At 47.3% G+C, this 17,538-nt stretch overlaps 1 protein-coding gene across 2 annotated transcripts in view; it reads right to left on the bottom strand.

Moving 5' to 3' along the window:
• Positions 1 to 7,671: 7,671 nt before the first annotated feature.
• The window catches only part of RNF112 (ring finger protein 112), a 109,207-nt gene continuing 99,340 nt past the window's right edge, over positions 7,672 to 17,538 (bottom strand). For both annotated transcript variants that reach the window (XM_063935159.1, XM_063935158.1), the window contains exons 12-14: positions 15,861 to 15,914; positions 15,447 to 15,521; positions 7,672 to 8,991 (exon numbers count right to left, since the gene is read on the bottom strand). In XM_063935159.1, the coding sequence (XP_063791229.1) occupies positions 8,467 to 8,991; positions 15,447 to 15,521; positions 15,861 to 15,914 (654 nt within the window). In that variant the 3' untranslated portion in view covers positions 7,672 to 8,466. The remainder of the gene's footprint in view (positions 8,992 to 15,446; positions 15,522 to 15,860; positions 15,915 to 17,538) is intronic.

Below are 17,538 nucleotides of genomic sequence, written 5' to 3'. Positions count from 1 at the left end.
CACACACAGTTACCTGAGCAGTAATTAGTGACGCTGTCTGGCACACATGCAGTTACCTGAGCAGTAATTAGTGACGCTGTCTGGCACACACACAGTTACCTGAGAAGTAATTAGTGACGCTGTCTGGCACACACGCAGTTACCTGAGCAGTAATTAGTGACGCTGTCTGGCACACACACAGTTACCTGAGTAGTAATTAGTGACGCTGTCTGGCACACACGCAGTTACCTGAGCAGTAATTAGTGACGCTGTCTGGCACACACGCAGTAACCTGAGCAGTAATTAGTGACGCTGTCTGGCACACACACAGTTACCTGAGAAGTAATTAGTGACGCTGTCTGGCACACACACAGTTACCTGAGCAGTAATTAGTGACGCTGTCTGGCACACACGCAGTAACCTGAGCAGTAATTAGTGACGCTGTCTGGCACACACACAGTTACCTGAGCAGTGATTAGTGACGCTGTCTGGCACACATGCAGTTACCTGAGCAGTAATTAGTGACGCTGTCTGGCACACACACAGTTACCTGAGAAGTAATTAGTGACGCTGTCTGGCACACACGCAGTTACCTGAGCAGTAATTAGTGACGCTGTCTGGCACACACACAGTTACCTGAGCAGTAATTAGTGACGCTGTCTGGCACACACGCAGTTACCTGAGCAGTAATTAGTGACGCTGTCTGGCACACACGCAGTTACCTGAGCAGTAATTAGTGACACTGTCTGGCACAGACGCAGTTACCTGAGCAGTAATTAGTGACGCTGTCTGGCACACACACAGTTACCTGAGCAGTAATTAGTGATGCTATCTGGCACACACACAGTTACCTGAGCAGTAATTAGTGACGCTGTCTGGCACACACACAGTTACCTGAGAAGTAATTAGTGACGCAAACATATGGTTGGCGGAAGTCCCCGCCGGTGAATATACACTATGAGCCTTCACGGAAATGAGGAGTGTGGCATCATAAGTTATGATGTCACTGGCTGTCTAAACGGGTTCCATACGGCTGGCGGAAGCCCGTTTTCGATTAGAGGGCTTGGTTGGCAAGCGGTTGGCGGAAGTTACGGCTGTACACGGTCAGACGAGGCTGACGTGGTTGGCGGAAGTCCTCGTCTTGACTGAGAAATGGGTATCTAGCGGTTGGCGGAAGCCTCCGCTATATACAGCCAGATGTTCATTTAACGATTGTGCAGCTGCAGTACTATGGAGGTACATGGTCCACCTTTGTGAAACAATAGTGTTTTTGTACCACAATTGTTAAATTAGGATCCGTGGTTGCCAAACGAAAGTTGCTAGTAATGTATGTAATATAGCCGCGCCCCCCGGAAGTGACATGACGATGCTTAGGGTGTGAGGATTGGAGGCCTGCATCTCCATGGTTACTGGAGGTTCTTTTTGAATATTGTAACAGCTGAATAGAGTTATATGTTAGGATTCCGATTGGATGGACACTGGAATAAATATCTGGATTGGAATGCTGTCCCTCATTCTACCTTGAGAAACAACCGAAGCATTGCGGGTAGAAACGCGTTGGTATTTAAGGGACAGTTTATGGACTCCGAAGCTGTTGGCGTGTGAACATCTGGATAGCCGACTTGATTACCAAATCAGTTCCAGTGGCCTTTTCCGGAGAGACGCTTGGTGACTGTATATTCCAACTGCTGTTTTGAGAGCTGCCTAAAAACAGTTCTCTCACATGCTGGTAATTATTCTGGTTACCCACTTCCAGCTGATCTTGTTTGGAGAATTTTTTATGTATTTGATGTGTTTTTATGTGCATTATTAAATTTAAACCTTACTACACATGATATGATTTTTCTCTTGCATATCATCCTGCTTCTATGAAAAATCATTAAATGAGGACGGACCCATTTTCCTTTTGATGTTTGGAATATCCCTGCTAATCAAGGGTTGTATTATCCTTTATACTTTGCTTTATCTGTGTCAACTCACGTGATATTCATTGCATTGGGCGCCTAAGGAACACCTTTTCCCACCACCCATATTTTTGTCTAATTAGTGACGCGGTCTGGCACACACGCAGTTACCTGAGCAGTAATCAGTGACGCTGTCTGGCACACACGCAGTTACCTGAGCAGTAATTAGTGACGCTGTCTGGCACACACACAGTTACCTGAGCAGTAATTAGTGACGCTGTCTGGCACACACACAGTTACCTGAGCAGTAATTAGTGACGCTGTCTGGCACACACGCAGTTACCTGAGCAGTAATTAGTGACGCTGTCTGGCACACATGCAGTTACCTGAGCAGTAATCAGTGACGCTGTCTGGCACACACACAGTTACCTGAGAAGTAATTAGTGACGCTGTCTGGCACACACACAGTTACCTGAGCAGTAATTAGTGACGCTGTCTGGCACACACACAGTTACCTGAGCAGTAATTAGTGACGCTGTCTGGCACACACGCAGTTACCTGAGCAGTAATTAGTGACGCTGTCTGGCACACACACAGTTACCTGAGCAGTAATTAGTGACGCTGTCTGGTACACACGCAGTTACCTGAGCAGTAATTAGTGACGCTGTCTGGCACACACACAGTTACCTGAGCAGTAATTAGTGACGCTGTCTGGCACACACGCAGTTACCTGAGAAGTAATTAGTGACGCTGTCTGGCACACACGCAGTTACCTGAGCAGTAATCAGTGACGCTGTCTGGCACACACGCTGTTCCCTGAGCAGTAATCAGTGACGCTGTCTGGCACACACACAGTTACCTGAGCAGTAATTAGTGATGCTGTCTGGCACACACGCAGTTACCTGAGCAGTAATTAGTGACACTGTCTGGTACACATACAGTTACCTGAGAAGTAATTAGTGACGCTGTCTGGCACACACGCAGTTACCTGAGCAGTAATTAGTGACACTGTCTGGCACACACGCAGTTACCTGAGCAGTAATTAGTGATGCTGTCTGGCACACGCGCAGTTACCTGAGCAGTAATTAGTGACGCTGTCTGGCACACACGCAGTTACCTGAGCAGTAATTAGTGACGCTGTCTGGCACACACGCAGTTACCTGAGCAGTAATTAGTGACGCGGTCTGGCACACACACAGTTACCTGAGCAGTAATTAGTGACGCTGTCTGGCACACACGCAGTTACCTGAGCAGTAATTTGTGACGCTGTCTGGCACACGCAGTTACCTGAGCAGTAATTAGTGACGCTGTCTGGCACACACGCAGTTACCTGAGCAGTAATCAGTGACGCTGTCTGGAACACACACAGTTACCTGAGTAGTAATTAGTGACGCTGTCTGGCAAACACGCAGTTACCTGAGCAGTAATCAGTGACGCTGTCTGGCACACACGCAGTTACCTGAGCAGTAATCAGTGACGCTGTCTAGCACACACGCAGTTACCTGAGCAGTAATTAGTGACGCTGTCTGGCACACACGCAGTTACCTGAGCAGTAACTAGTGGCACTGTCTGGCACACACGCAGTTACCTGAGCAGTAATTAGTGATGCTGTCTGGCACACACGCAGTTACCTGAGCAGTAATTAGTGACGCTGTCTGGCACACACGCAGTAACCTGAGCAGTAATTAGTGACGCTGTCTGGCACACACGCAGTTACCTGAGCAGTAATTAGTGACGCTGTCTGGCACAAACACAGTTACCTGAGCAGTAATTAGTGACACTGTCTGGCACACACACAGTTACCTGAGCAGTAATTAGTGACGCTGTCTGGCACACACGCAGTTACCTGAGCAGTAATTAATGACGCTGTCTGGCACACACGCAGTTACCTGAGCAGTAATTAGTGATGCTGTCTGGCACACACGCAGTAACCTGAGCAGTAATTAGTGATGCTGTCTGGCACACACGCAGTTACCTGAGCAGTAATTAGTGACGCTGTCTGGCACACACGCAGTAACCTGAGCAGTAATTAGTGACGCTGTCTGGCACACACGCAGTTACCTGTGTAGAAATAAGTGACGCTGTCTGGCACACACGCAGTTACCTGAGCAGTACTTAGTGATGCTGTCTGGCACACACGCAGTTACCTGTGCAGAAATAAGTGACGCTGTCTGGCACACACGCAGTTACCTGAGCAGTAATTAGTGACGCTGTCTGGCACACACGCAGTTACCTGAGCAGTAATTAATGACGCTGTCTGGCACACACGCAGTTACCTGAGCAGTAATTAGTGACGCTGTCTGGCACACACGCAGTTACCTGAGCAGTAATTAGTGACGCGGTCTGGCACACACGCAGTTACCTGAGCAGTAATTAGTGACGCTGTCTGGCACACACACAGTTACCTGAGCAGTAATTAGTGACGCTGTCTGGCACACACGCAGTTACCTGAGCAGTAATTAGTGACGCTGTCTGGCACACACGCAGTTACCTGAGCAGTAATTAGTGACGCGGTCTGGCACACACGCAGTTACCTGAGCAGTAATTAGTGACGCTGTCTTGCACACACACAGGTACATGGAGTATGCTGAGCAGACCACAGACTTGTATGGTAATTAGTGACGCTGTCTGGCACACAAACAGTAACCTGAGCAGTAATTAGTGACGCTGTCTGGCACACACGCAGTTACCTGAGCAGTAATTAGTGACGCTGTCTGGCACACACGCAGTTACCTGAGCAGTAATTAGTGACGCTGTCTGGCACACACACAGTTACCTGAGCAGTAATTAGTGACGCTGTCTGGCGCACACAGTTACCTGAGAAGTAATTAGTGACGCTGTCTGGCACACACACAGTTACCTGAGCAGTAATTAGTGACGCTGTCTGGCACACACACAGTTACCTGAGCTGTAATTAATGACGCTGTCTGGCACACACGCAGTTACCTGAGCAGTAATTAGTGACGCTGTCTGGCACACACACAGTTACCTGAGAAGTAATTAGTGACGCTGTCTGGCACACACACAGTTACCTGAGCAGTAATTAGTGACGCTGTCTGGCACACACGCAGTTACCTGAGCAGTAATTAGTGGCGCTGTCTGGCACACACGCAGTTACCTGAGAAGTAATTAGTGACGCTGTCTGGCACACACGCAGTTACCTGAGCAGTAATTAGTGACGCTGTCTGGCACACACGCAGTTACCTGAGCTGTAATTAATGACGCTGTCTGGCACACACGCAGTTACCTGAGCAGTAATTAGTGACGCTGTCTGGCACACACGCAGTTACCTGAGCAGTAATTAATGACGCTGTCTGGCACACATGCAGTTACCTGAGCAGTAATTAGTGACGCTGTCTGGCACACATGCAGTTACCTGAGCAGTAATTAGTGACGCTGTCTGGCACACATGCAGTTACCTGAGCAGTAATTAGTGACGCTGTCTGGCACACACACAGTTACCTGAGCAGTAATTAGTGACGCTGTCTGGCACACACACAGTTACCTGAGCAGTAATTAGTGACGCTGTCTGGCACACACGCAGTTACCTAAGCAGTAATTAGTGACGCTGTCTGGCACACACACAGTTACCTGAGCAGTAATTAGTGACGCTGTCTGGCACACACGCAGTTACCTGAGCAGTAATTAGTGACGCTGTCTGGCACACACACAGTTACCTGAGCAGTAATTAGTGACGCTGTCTGGCACACACACAGTTACCTGAGCAGTAATTAGTGACGCTGTCTGGCACACACGCAGTTACCTGAGCAGTAATTAGTGACGCTGTCTGGCACACATACAGTTGCCTGAGCAGTAATTAGTGACGCTGTCTGGCACACACACAGGTACATGGAGTATGCTGAGCAGACCACAGACTTGTATGGTAATTAGTGACGCGGTCTGGCACATACACAGTTAAGTGTGTAATACAGAACAGACCTTGGAGAACACAATATGATGTAATGAGAGTTTAGTATCCAAGTGCCTGGGAACCCGTCCCAGAATCTACAGACTAAACATTGGTGCCAAGTCTAGCCTGAGCACAAAGCGTCACAGACACACAATGATTCCACGGCATGACACAGTCACGCAATGATTCCACGCCGTGATACAGACACGCAATGATTCCACGCCGTGACACAGACACACAATGATTCCACGCCGTGACACAGACACGCATTGATTCCATGACGTGACCAAGCCCCAAATTAATTCCACGCCGTGACACAGACACACAATGATTCCACGCCATGACACAGACACGCAATGATTCCACGCTGTGACACAGACACGCTATGATTCCACGCCGTGACACAGACACTCAATGATTCCACGCTGTGACACAGGCACGCAATGATTCCACGCGGTGACACAGGCACGTAATGATTCCACGCTGTGACACAGGCACGTAATGATTCCATGCTGCGACACAGGCACGCAGTGATTCCATGCCATGACACAGACACACAATAATTCCACAACGTGACACAGACACACAATAATTCCTGGTCATGACACTAATGCACCATGATGCACAGAGTATATCAGGGGGTGAGTGGTGTGTCAGTGAGGACAGGGCTGCATGTGACAGGAGCAGCGACATGATGTGAGGATGGGAATGGAGGCAGCAGGAAGCCACAGACTGAGAGTTATATAGTGGGAGGAGCAGGGTCCCCAGCAGCACAGAGTATATCAGGGGGTGAGTGGTGTGTCAGTGAGGACAGGACTGCATGTGACAGAAGCAGCGACATGATGTGAGGAGGGGAATGGAGGCAGCAGGAAGCCACAGACTGAGAGTTATATAGTGGGAGGAGCAGGGTCCCCAGCAGCACAGAGTATATCAGGAGATGAGTGATGTGTCAGTGAGGAAAGGGCTGCATGTGACAGGGGCAGTGACATGATGTGAGGAGGGCAATGGGGGCAGCATGAAACCACAGAGTAATATAGTGGAAGGAGCAGGGTCCCCAGCAGCACAGAGTATATCAGGAGATGAGTGATGTGTCAGTGAGGACAGAGCTGCATGTGACAGGGGCAGTGACATGATGTGAGGAGGGGAATGGAGGCAGCAGGAAGCCACAGATTGAGAATTATATAGTGGAAGGAGCATGCTCCCCCAGCAGCACAGAGTATATCAGGAGATGAGTGATGTGTCAGTGAGGACAGGGCTGCATGTGACAGGGGCAGTGACATGATGTGAGGAGAGGAATGGAGGCAGTAGGAAGCCACAGACTGAGAGTTATATAGTGGGAGGAGCAGGGACCCCAGCAGCACAGAGTATATCAGGAGATGAGTGATGTGTCAGTGAGGACAGGGCTGCATGTGACAGGGGCAGTGACATGATGTGAGGAGAGGAATGGAGGCAGTAGGAAGCCACAGACTGAGAGTTATATAGTGGGAGGAGCAGGGACCCCAGCAGCACAGAGTATATCAGGAGACGAGTGATGTGTCAGTAAGGACAGGGCTGCATGTGACAGGGGCAGTGACATGATGTGAGGAGAGGAATGGAGGCAGTAGGAAGCCACAGACTGAGAGTTGTACAGCCCCTGTCCCTATGGGTGTTTAGTGTAACAACCCCACGGAATAATTGCATACTGCAATGTGATTTTGGGCACTAATATCCCACCCAGATTGCACAGGGTATGCAATTATTGATAAATAGACCCTTAAATCTGACAGAATCCCGTGGGGTCAGAGGATGCTATCAGAAATACCAAGCATTGCGCTCTAATTTTTCTAATATATAATCATTTTTATGTTACAGGAGATATAATAATGACAGGACAAGACGTGAATACATAAATATTTATATAAATTAATTACACAGTCAGTAACTGCATTTCATTTTCCATTATTACAGTATTATAGTAAATGGTTTTCCATTATACAGTACTCCAAGTGCTCAGAGCGACTCTCACAGGTAAGAAAACCCCTGGAAATCCTGTCCTGCACTAAGTAGAGTGAATCACAATAGATGTATAGACCGCAGCGGGTGTGTTACTGTGATATGTGCAGTTATTGTGAGCTCAGCCCACTCTCATGCTTTCCATACATCAGTTCATGTTATGCCGAGCAGATTAACCAGATAAACCAGCTCTATCTACATCAGTTATCCGAGATCTGCTATGTCTACAAACCCCAGTGACTCAAAGGATCAGCAGATCAGAGACACAGCTATCGCCACTGAAAGGTTAATGCCACTCAAAGGTTAAAATTCAGTTTAGCTCAGTAAGATAAAGGTAGAAGTACAAATATAAATTCCCCCATATATATCAAACATTTTCAAAGTTTCGGTTTGGTCCATTTCTTTTGCCGTAGGTGTTCTAGGTTTATTTATTAGAACCGCCAAAGATGACGAGCTCTTTAATATTCTGCCACAGCTATGCGATGTGTCACAAGGTTTCATGCCCATGAGTCCTCATTAAAAACAGAGGCGTTTTACATTCCAAAATTCATCAATTGCAAAATATAAATCTAATTATGTCAAAACCATATAAAACCATGTCCTGAGAAAGAAGTGCTTGAGATCTGTAAACAGTTCAGCCGTCAGCCAATCAGTGGTTTCTCGATTTATAGGATAGTGTCACTATTGTTCATTAACCAGTTGTTTGGTGTCTTCAGAGGAGTCTCTGTTAGCTTCTTGATCAGTCACATGCTCTCTTTTATTTACTTTATGTCCAATGACACCGCCTACACCGGCTCCGACCCCGGTACCAATGGCCCCCAGCGTGACGGAACCACTGACTGCCCCGGCGACCACCGCCGCAGTTGTGCTGCCCAGCAACACTGCTGCCTCAGCGGCGAGCACGGTTCCAGCCACGGCAGCTCCTACGATCCCTCCAGCCAAGCTCAGGACTCCACCCCCCACTGCGCAACCGATCCCTACTGCACACTTTGTGAAGCGCTTGGAATATTGGGAGCAGAATTTCTCCTCCTCTTGTGTTAATAGTGATGTCACCTCATCCGTAAGCTCCGTCATTTCAACGCGATTATCGCCTTTGAGCAGGTTCTCGTACTCTCCGACAAGGCGAGTGGCTTCAGCATTGGCTATAGACCTCATTTTAGATGGTGTAACCCCCAGGATCTTAAACGGAGAGGACGTCATTGGGGCCTAATAGAGAAAAGGAAGTGGGTTAAGCACAAGTAACAAACAGTAGTTCTTGTATATATACTGTATATTGATATCCACATGGCACTGATCTGGTTGCACTATTACTGGTCTGGGTACGTAAGTGCAACACCTACAATGATGGTCGCATTTCCATGCCCCATTCTGCAGCACATCACTACCGAGTGCCTGCATGACCATTCTGCAGCACAACGCCGTGGAGTATCTGCATGACCACTCTGCAGCACATTGCTGCGGAATGTCAGCATGACCATTCTGCAGCACATTGCCGCGGAGTATCTGCATGTCCATTCTGCAGAACATCACCGTGGAGTGTCTGCATGACCATTCTGAAGCACACTGACGTGGAGTATCTGCATGACCATTCTGCAGCACATTGCTGCGGAATGTCAGCATGACCATTCTGCAGCACATTGCCGCGGAGTATCTGCATGTCCATTCTGCAGAACATCACCGTAGAGTGTCTGCATGACCATTCTGCAGCACATTGACGTGGAGTGTCTGCATGACCATTCTGCAGAACATCATCGCGGCGTGTCTGCATGACCATTCTGCAGAACATCACGCTGCAGCCTAATAGTAATTGCTCTAATCTTTATTACATTATTATATAACGGTGCATTATTATTTACAATATATGAAACACAACACCCGGCTTCAGTCAGGGCGGAGGAGCCAGCACTTTGGAGTCACCAGAACTCCCCTATTGCGCCCTTGCCACGCACTGTATGTATGTATATATATGTATGTGTATATATATATATATATATATATATATATTGTGACAAGAACACTGGGATAGTGTTTGAGGGCAGGTATATTTGTCCCAGGTTCTTGTCTTACATGTTTTAGAAAATGTTAACTTCTAGGAAAAATGCTTTTTGTTTTGTCTGAACCTTTTCAGTTTGCTGTAAAAGCTGGGTAAAGGCTCTGAGAGAGAGATAAGGCGAGTTCTAGACATTGGGCCCAGTTCGGGTCTTTGGCCTCACAGAGGGCTAATCAGGGTTTCAGCTGTGTAAGAGTGATATAGTGCTTCTAACCTGATTAGTATGGGCAGACTGCCTGGGAAGACTGGAGGGATCTGTGTGTGAGAGACACGCTTTCTGATGCAAGTAAGCTATACAGTATGTACTGAAGAACTCTGTGTTTTGTTTAGTGACAGTTAGGAACATCTTATGTTTAGTTAGTGCCGGACAGGCAAGGTATTTTTATTTTGGGGTTTGTTTTATTTTCTGTTTCAATAAAACTGGCCGGGGTCAGTTGTACCAGAAACTGGACTTGTGTTGTTCCTCAGCTGCTGCGTGCTGCCATATTCCCCAGGAAAAGGCACCTTGCACCCCTACAGTGTTACAACTTGGTGGAGAATGCGAGCAGGCCGTTCTGCGCATAAGTGAAAGCAGCAGCTTTGTGAGGCCTGCAGAAAACGGTGGTTTATGCAGATACAGCCCAGTGTGAAGTTACTGAGACTCACCCCTGAGGGTTTGATATATGTCCTGGGTGAAAGCAGCTGCAAAGCCGCCTGAAAAATCTGTTGACATGGAGGATCTGCTTAAAGCCTTGCTGCAAGCTACAGCGGCTCAGCAGGAGGCCAACCGACAGCAGCAGGTGGCAATGGAGGAAAATTGGAGACTACAGCGTCAGGATAGAGAGGCCTTAGCAGAAGTGGTGCAGAGACTTGCAGCTCGGGTTGGAGATGTGGCCGTCAGTGCTCCGACCAGCTCTAGTTCTATACGAGCCAGTCACTTCCTGCAGAAAATGACAGAGGCTGATGATGTGGAGGCCTATCTGACCACGTTTGAAAGGACTGCCGAGCGTGAGAACTGGCCGAAAGCACAGTGGGCCAGTCTGCTGGCACCTTTCCTGTCAGGTGAGCCCCAAAAAGCTTACTTTGATTTAAGCCCTGCTGAGGCTCGGGACTATGATAAACTAAAGACTGAGATCCTGACCCGCCTGGGAGTCACGCTGTCAGTACGAGCACAACGGGTGCACCGTTGGCTGTACGCCATGGAGAAGCCTCCGCGCTCCCAGATGCACGACCTTATTCAGCTAACAAAAAAATGGCTGCAGCCAGAGACATTAACTGGTCCCCAGATGGTGGAAAGAGTCGTCATGGACCGCTACTTGAGATCTTTGCCCCTGGTCCTGCGCAAGTGGGTGAGCCTTGGAAACCCGGGTACTGCTGACCAATTAGTGGACATGGTAGAGAGGTATTTGGCAGCAGAGGAACTACTGATGACCACCCAGCAACCCATAGATCCTCGACAGCGCCCTTCAGTAAAGACTGGTAAGACTGTTCCGTGGGAAAACGTTGCTGGGCGGTTAAGAGAACGCAAGGCTGGAGAGACTGTAAACACTGGCCCTGGAAACAGGCCAATGGGGCTAGAACGGTCTATGCTGCCCAAATGGGTTGATAATCGTGTGGTTAAATGTTTTAGGTGTGGTATGCCAGGTCATGTTATTGCCAATTGCCCAGTCACGCAAGAACCCATGCAATGTGATGCTGCCTTTGAATGTCGCAGAATGTCTTTCTTTGCTAGGTTAGCCTGTACTGTGGTACCTTCACCTGAGCTGGAAAAACAAATGTGTGATGTGTTCTTAGAAGGTAACCGGGTAGAGGCCTTGCTAGATTCAGGAAGTTTAGTTACCCTCGTGAAAGCTGGGTTAGTGAACCCCTTAAAGGTCCAGCAAATACCTATTGGGGTAACTTGCATACATGGGGATACCCAATATTATGCCACTGCTGAGGTGAATATAGAAACTTGTTGTGGGTCAGCAATGGTTAAAGTGGGACTGGTCCCTACCTTGGTGCATGAGGCCATAATAGGGAGGGATTTTCCTCATTTTTGGAAACTGTGGGAATCACAGTTATCAACAGATGTGAGAAGTAAAAAGCCAGTTGATAATACCGGTGATTTTTTGGATGTACGTGGGTCTTCGGAACTTTCTGGCCCTTTGCCTTTTGCTAGTTTGGCTGGGGAAGTGACAGATGGGGAGTCCAGTGAGGACCCTCTTGCCGGGAACAGAGACATAGTAGTTAGAACTGAAAGCGTGCCTGACCTGGAGGTAAAGAAGGATCTGTTTGCGTCTGAACAGTTAAAGGATCCTACCTTAATAAAGGCTAGAGAGAATGTTAAGATTGTTAATGGGGAACCTGTGGTACCAGGTGACAGGGTTACGTATCCCCACATGGCCATCTGTAATGAGCTCTTGTACCACATTGTCAAAAGGGGTGAGGATGTGGTGGAACAGCTGGTAGTTCCCCAGCCTTATCGGAGAACGGTACTAGATTTAACTCATTGTCACGTTACCGCAGGACATTTAGGGGCAGAAAAAACCACTGAAAGAGTTTTACAAAGGTTCTTTTGGCCAGGGGTTTATAAAGAAGTGTCTGAATATTGTTCTTCCTGTCCTGAATGCCAGTATCATGCCCCTAGACCCCATTTCAGGAGCCCACTAGTTCCCATGCCTATTATAGAGGTCCCGTTTGACAGAATAGCCATGGATCTCGTGGGGCCCTTGTTAAAGTCTGCTCGGGGCCATCAGTATATCCTGGTAATTATGGACTAAGCCACTCGATATCCTGAGGCTCTCCCTTTACGCACTATCACAACCAAGGCGATAGCTAGGGAGCTGGTGCAGGTATTTAGTAGAGTGGGAATACCAAAAGAAATTTTGACTGACCAAGGTACTCCATTTATGTCAAGGATCATGAAAGAATTGTGCAAGTTATTTAAGGTCACTCACCTCAGGACGTCCATCTACCATCCCCAAACTGACGGGTTGGTGGAAAGGTTTAATAAAACATTAAAAAGTATGTTAAAAAAGGTTGTTGAGAGAGATGGGAAAAACTGGGATTGTTTGTTGCCCTACTTGTTAATGGCCATCAGAGAAGTTCCTCAGTCCTCTACGGGGTTTTCTCCATTTGATTTGTTGTATGGTAGACACCCCAGAGGGCTGTTGGATGTTGCCAAAGAGACGTGGGAAGGACAGCCCACTCCTTATAGAAGCGTTATTGAGCATGTAACACAAATGCAGGATAGGATTGCAGCCGTGGTACCTGTTGTCAGAGAGCACATGGAACAGGCCCAAAGTGCTCAACAGAGGGTCTATAACCGGAGTGCCAAGATACAGGAATTTGCTCCTGGAGATAGAGTTCTTGTTTTGGTACCCACTGTGGAAAGCAAATTCCTAGCTAAATGGCAGGGTCCATTTGAGATTAGGGAAAAAGTGAATGAGGTTAATTACAAAGTATACCAGCCGGGAAAGAGAAAACCCGAACAGATCTACCATGTTAACTTAATCAAACCCTGGAAAGATAGGTTGTCTCTGTCAGCAGAGCCTTGCCCTTCGGTGTCTTCACCCCGGTTGCTTCCCGCAGTGAAGGTGTCAGAGACATTATCAGCTGATCAGAACAATCAGGTTAAAGAATTTCTCATCCAAAATAGGGAGGTATTTTCAGAGCTGCCTGGCCGAACGACCATAATAAAACATGACATTGTCACAGAACCAGGGGTCAGGGTTCATTTAAAGCCATATAGGATTCCTGAAGCTCAGCGAGAAGCTATTTCTAAGGAAGTTAAAACCATGTTAGAACTTGGAGTCATAGAGGAGTCTAACAGTGAGTGGTCCAGTCCCATAGTGCTCATCCCGAAGCCCGACGGTAGCATACGCTTCTGTAATGACTTTCGTAAGTTAAATGAGGTGTCCAAGTTTGACGCATACCCCATGCCCCGTGTGGATGAGCTTGTAGAAAGGCTGGGAACAGCCAGGTTTCTCACCACATTGGACCTGACCAAAGGTTACTGGCAAATACCTTTATCTGATAGTGCCAAAGAAAAAACAGCCTTTTCGGTTCCGGAGGGGCTGTACCAGTATAAGATGTTACCCTTTGGGTTGCATGGGGCTCCAGCAACCTTTCAACGGGCGATGGATAAAATTTTGAGGCCCCATAGAAAATATGCAGCTGCCTATTTGGATGATGTGGTAATTCACAGTACAGACTGGGGGTCACATTTGGTTAAAGTACAAGCAGTACTGGACTCAATCAGAGAGGCAGGGTTAACTGCTAACCCAAAGAAGTGCTGCCTCGCAATGGAGGAGGTCAAATACTTGGGCTTCACCATAGGCAGAGGTCTGATTAGGCCCCAATTGAATAAAGTTGATGCTATTCAAAACTGGCCTCGTCCAGTGAATAAAAAACAGGTAAGGGCTTTTTTGGGAATTACTGGGTACTATAGACTGTTTATTCCTAATTTTGCGACCACAGCGGTGCCGTTGTCAGACCTTACCAAAGGGAAGCAGTCAAATGTGGTGAAATGGAACCCTGATGCAGAAAAGGCGTTCCAAGCGTTAAAAGTGGCTTTGTGTTCACAACCGGTGTTGATAACACCAGATTTTTCAAAAGAATTTGTGGTACAGACAGATGCCTCAGAGGTAGGGATAGGTGCTGTGCTGTCCCAAACCAGAGATGGGGACGAACACCCTATCATTTATTTGAGTAGGAAACTCAATGAGCATGAAAAAAGGTATGCCATTGTGGAAAAGGAGGCTTTGGCCATTAAGTGGGCACTAGATACCTTGAGATATTACCTCTTGGGTAGACAATTCAGACTAGTGACAGACCATGCCCCTTTAAAATGGATGTATGTAAATAGAGGCAAGAATGCTCGTGTAACTAGATGGTTTCTAGCGTTGCAGGACTTTAAGTTTACTGTCGAACATAGACCGGGAACACAATTGGCCAACGCAGATGCATTGTCTCGCATCTTCTGTTTGGGGGCTACAAGTGTTCCGGCCCCTAGGTCGAAACAGGGGAGGGGGATATGTGACAAGAACACTGGGATAGTGTTTGAGGGCAGGTATATTTGTCCCAGGTTCTTGTCTTACATGTTTTAGAAAATGTTAACTTCTAGGAAAAATGCTTTTTGTTTTGTCTGAACCTTTTCAGTTTGCTGTAAAAGCTGGGTAAAGGCTCTGAGAGAGAGATAAGGCGAGTTCTAGACATTGGGCCCAGTTCGGGTCTTTGGCCTCACAGAGGGCTAATCAGGGTTTCAGCTGTGTAAGAGTGATATAGTGCTTCTAACCTGATTAGTATGAGCAGACTGCCTGGGAAGACTGGAGGGATCTGTGTGTGAGAGACACGCTTTCTGATGCAAGTAAGCTATACAGTATGTACTGAAGAACTCTGTGTTTTGTTTAGTGACAGTTAGGAACATCTTATGTTTAGTTAGTGCCGGACAGGCAAGGTATTTTTATTTTGGGGTTTGTTTTATTTTCTGTTTCAATAAAACTGGCCGGGGTCAGTTGTACCAGAAACTGGACTTGTGTTGTTCCTCAGCTGCTGCGTGCTGCCATATTCCCCAGGAAAAGGCACCTTGCACCCCTACAGTGTTACAATATATATATTTATTTTACTTTGTGTATTGCAGCAACTTTACCTGATTGTTCATGAAATCCTGAAATCTCTTGATAATGTTTTTAATGTTCTTGCGGTTTTCCAGTGAATGGAACATCTGGAGAGACAACCATATTGTACAGGTGAGCAGACATGACATCAGCAGTAGAATTGTGGATAAGACGCATCATACAACATGTACGAATTAAAAAAACTACAGTGAGTTTCCTCATCAGTGACATCATCCATGCACAGTCCACAGTGATTTCTCTTTATGTTACTATCAAGGAATGTATACAGTCATATGTCATTCTTATCTGCATCTGTATATAGATATGAATAAGCCCCAAACAGGCCGGTTCCTCTATAGTGCAACAATTATTCTCTACCCAGACTGCAATGAAAGAGCGGGGCCAATAAACAGACATGTGTTACAGTAAATATATGATAAAAATACCTCTATAGGGGAAGCAAAGCTGTAATGTTGTTGCTGTAAAGTGCTGACAAACTCCTGGAAAACAAGAAAAAATAAGATTTTACTCACCGGTGAATCTATTTCTCGTAGTCCGTAGTGGATGCAGGGACTCCGTAAGGACCATGGGGAATAGCGGCTCCGCAGGAGACTGGGCACAACTAAAGAAAGCTTTAGGACTACCTGGTGTGCACTGGCTCCTCCCACTATGACCCTCCTCCAGACCTCAGTTAGGATACTGTGCCCGGAAGAGCTGACACAATAAGGAAGGATTTTGAATCCCGGGTAAGATTCATACCAGCCACACCAATCACACCGTATAACTCGTGATACAATACCCAGTTAACAGTATGATAACAACTGAGCCTCTCAACAGATGGCTCAACAATAACCCTTTAGTTAAACAATAACTATATACAAGTATTGCAGACAATCCGCACTTGGGATGGGCGCCCAGCATCCACTACGGACTACGAGAAATAGATTTACCGGTGAGTATAATCATTTTCTCTGACGTCCTTAGTGGATGCTGGGACTCCGCAAGGACCATGGGGATTATACCAAAGCTCCCAAACGGGCGGGAGAGTGCTGATGACTCTGCAGCTCCGAATGGGCAAACTCTAGGTCCTCCTCAGCCAGGGTGTCAAACTTGTAGAATTTAGCAAATGTGTTTGACCCCGACCAAGTAGCTGCTCGGCAAAGTTGTAGAGCCGAGACCCCTCGGGCAGCCGCCCAAGAAAAGCCCACCTTCCTCGTGGAATGGACTTTCACTGATCTAGGATGCGGCAGTCCAGCCGCAGAATGTGCAAGCTGAATCGTACTACAGATCCAGCGAGCAATAGTCTGCTTTGAAGCAGGAGCACCCAGCTTGTTGGGTGCCTACAGGATAAATAGCGAGTCAGTTTTCCTGACACTAGCTGTCCTGGAAACATAAATTTTCAGGGCCCCGACTACGTCCAACAACTTGGAATCCTCCAAGTCTTTAGTAGCCGCAGGCACTACATAGGTTGGTTCAAATGAAAAGCTGATACCACCGTAGGGAGAAAACTGGGGACGAGTCCTCAATTCTGCCCTATACATATGGAAAATCAGATAAGGGCTTTTACATGACAAAGCCGCCAATTCTGACACACGCCTGGCCGAAGCCAAGGCCAACAGCATGACCACTTTCCACGTGAGATATTTCCAATCCACGGTTTTAAGTGGCTCAAACCAGTGCGACTTTAGGAAATCCAACACCACGTTGAGATCCCAAGGTGCCACTGGAGGCACAAAAGGGGGCTGCATATGCAGCACTCCCTTAACAAATGTCTGAACTTCAGGCAGTGAAGCCAGTTCTTTCTGGAAGAAAATCGACAGAGCCGAAATCTGGATCTTAATGGAACCCAATTTTAGGCCCATAGTCACCCCTGACTGTAGGAAGTGCAGAAAACGGCCCAGCTGAAATTCCTCCGTTGGGGCCTTCCTGGCCTCACACCACGCAACATATTTTCGCCATATGCGGTGATAATGGTTTGCGGTCACTTCTTTCCTAGCTTTAATCAGTGTAGGGATGACTTCCTCCGGAATGCCCTTTTCCTTCAGGATCCGGCGTTCAACCGCCATGCCGTCAAACGCAGCCGCGGTAAGTCTTGGAACAGACAGGGCCCCTGCTGCAGCAGGT

This window comes from Pseudophryne corroboree, chromosome 7, assembly GCF_028390025.1.
Source record: "Pseudophryne corroboree isolate aPseCor3 chromosome 7, aPseCor3.hap2, whole genome shotgun sequence".
In the NCBI taxonomy this organism is placed as follows: Eukaryota; Metazoa; Chordata; class Amphibia; order Anura; family Myobatrachidae; genus Pseudophryne; species Pseudophryne corroboree.
This window is presented reverse-complemented; position numbering and strand designations above follow the sequence as displayed.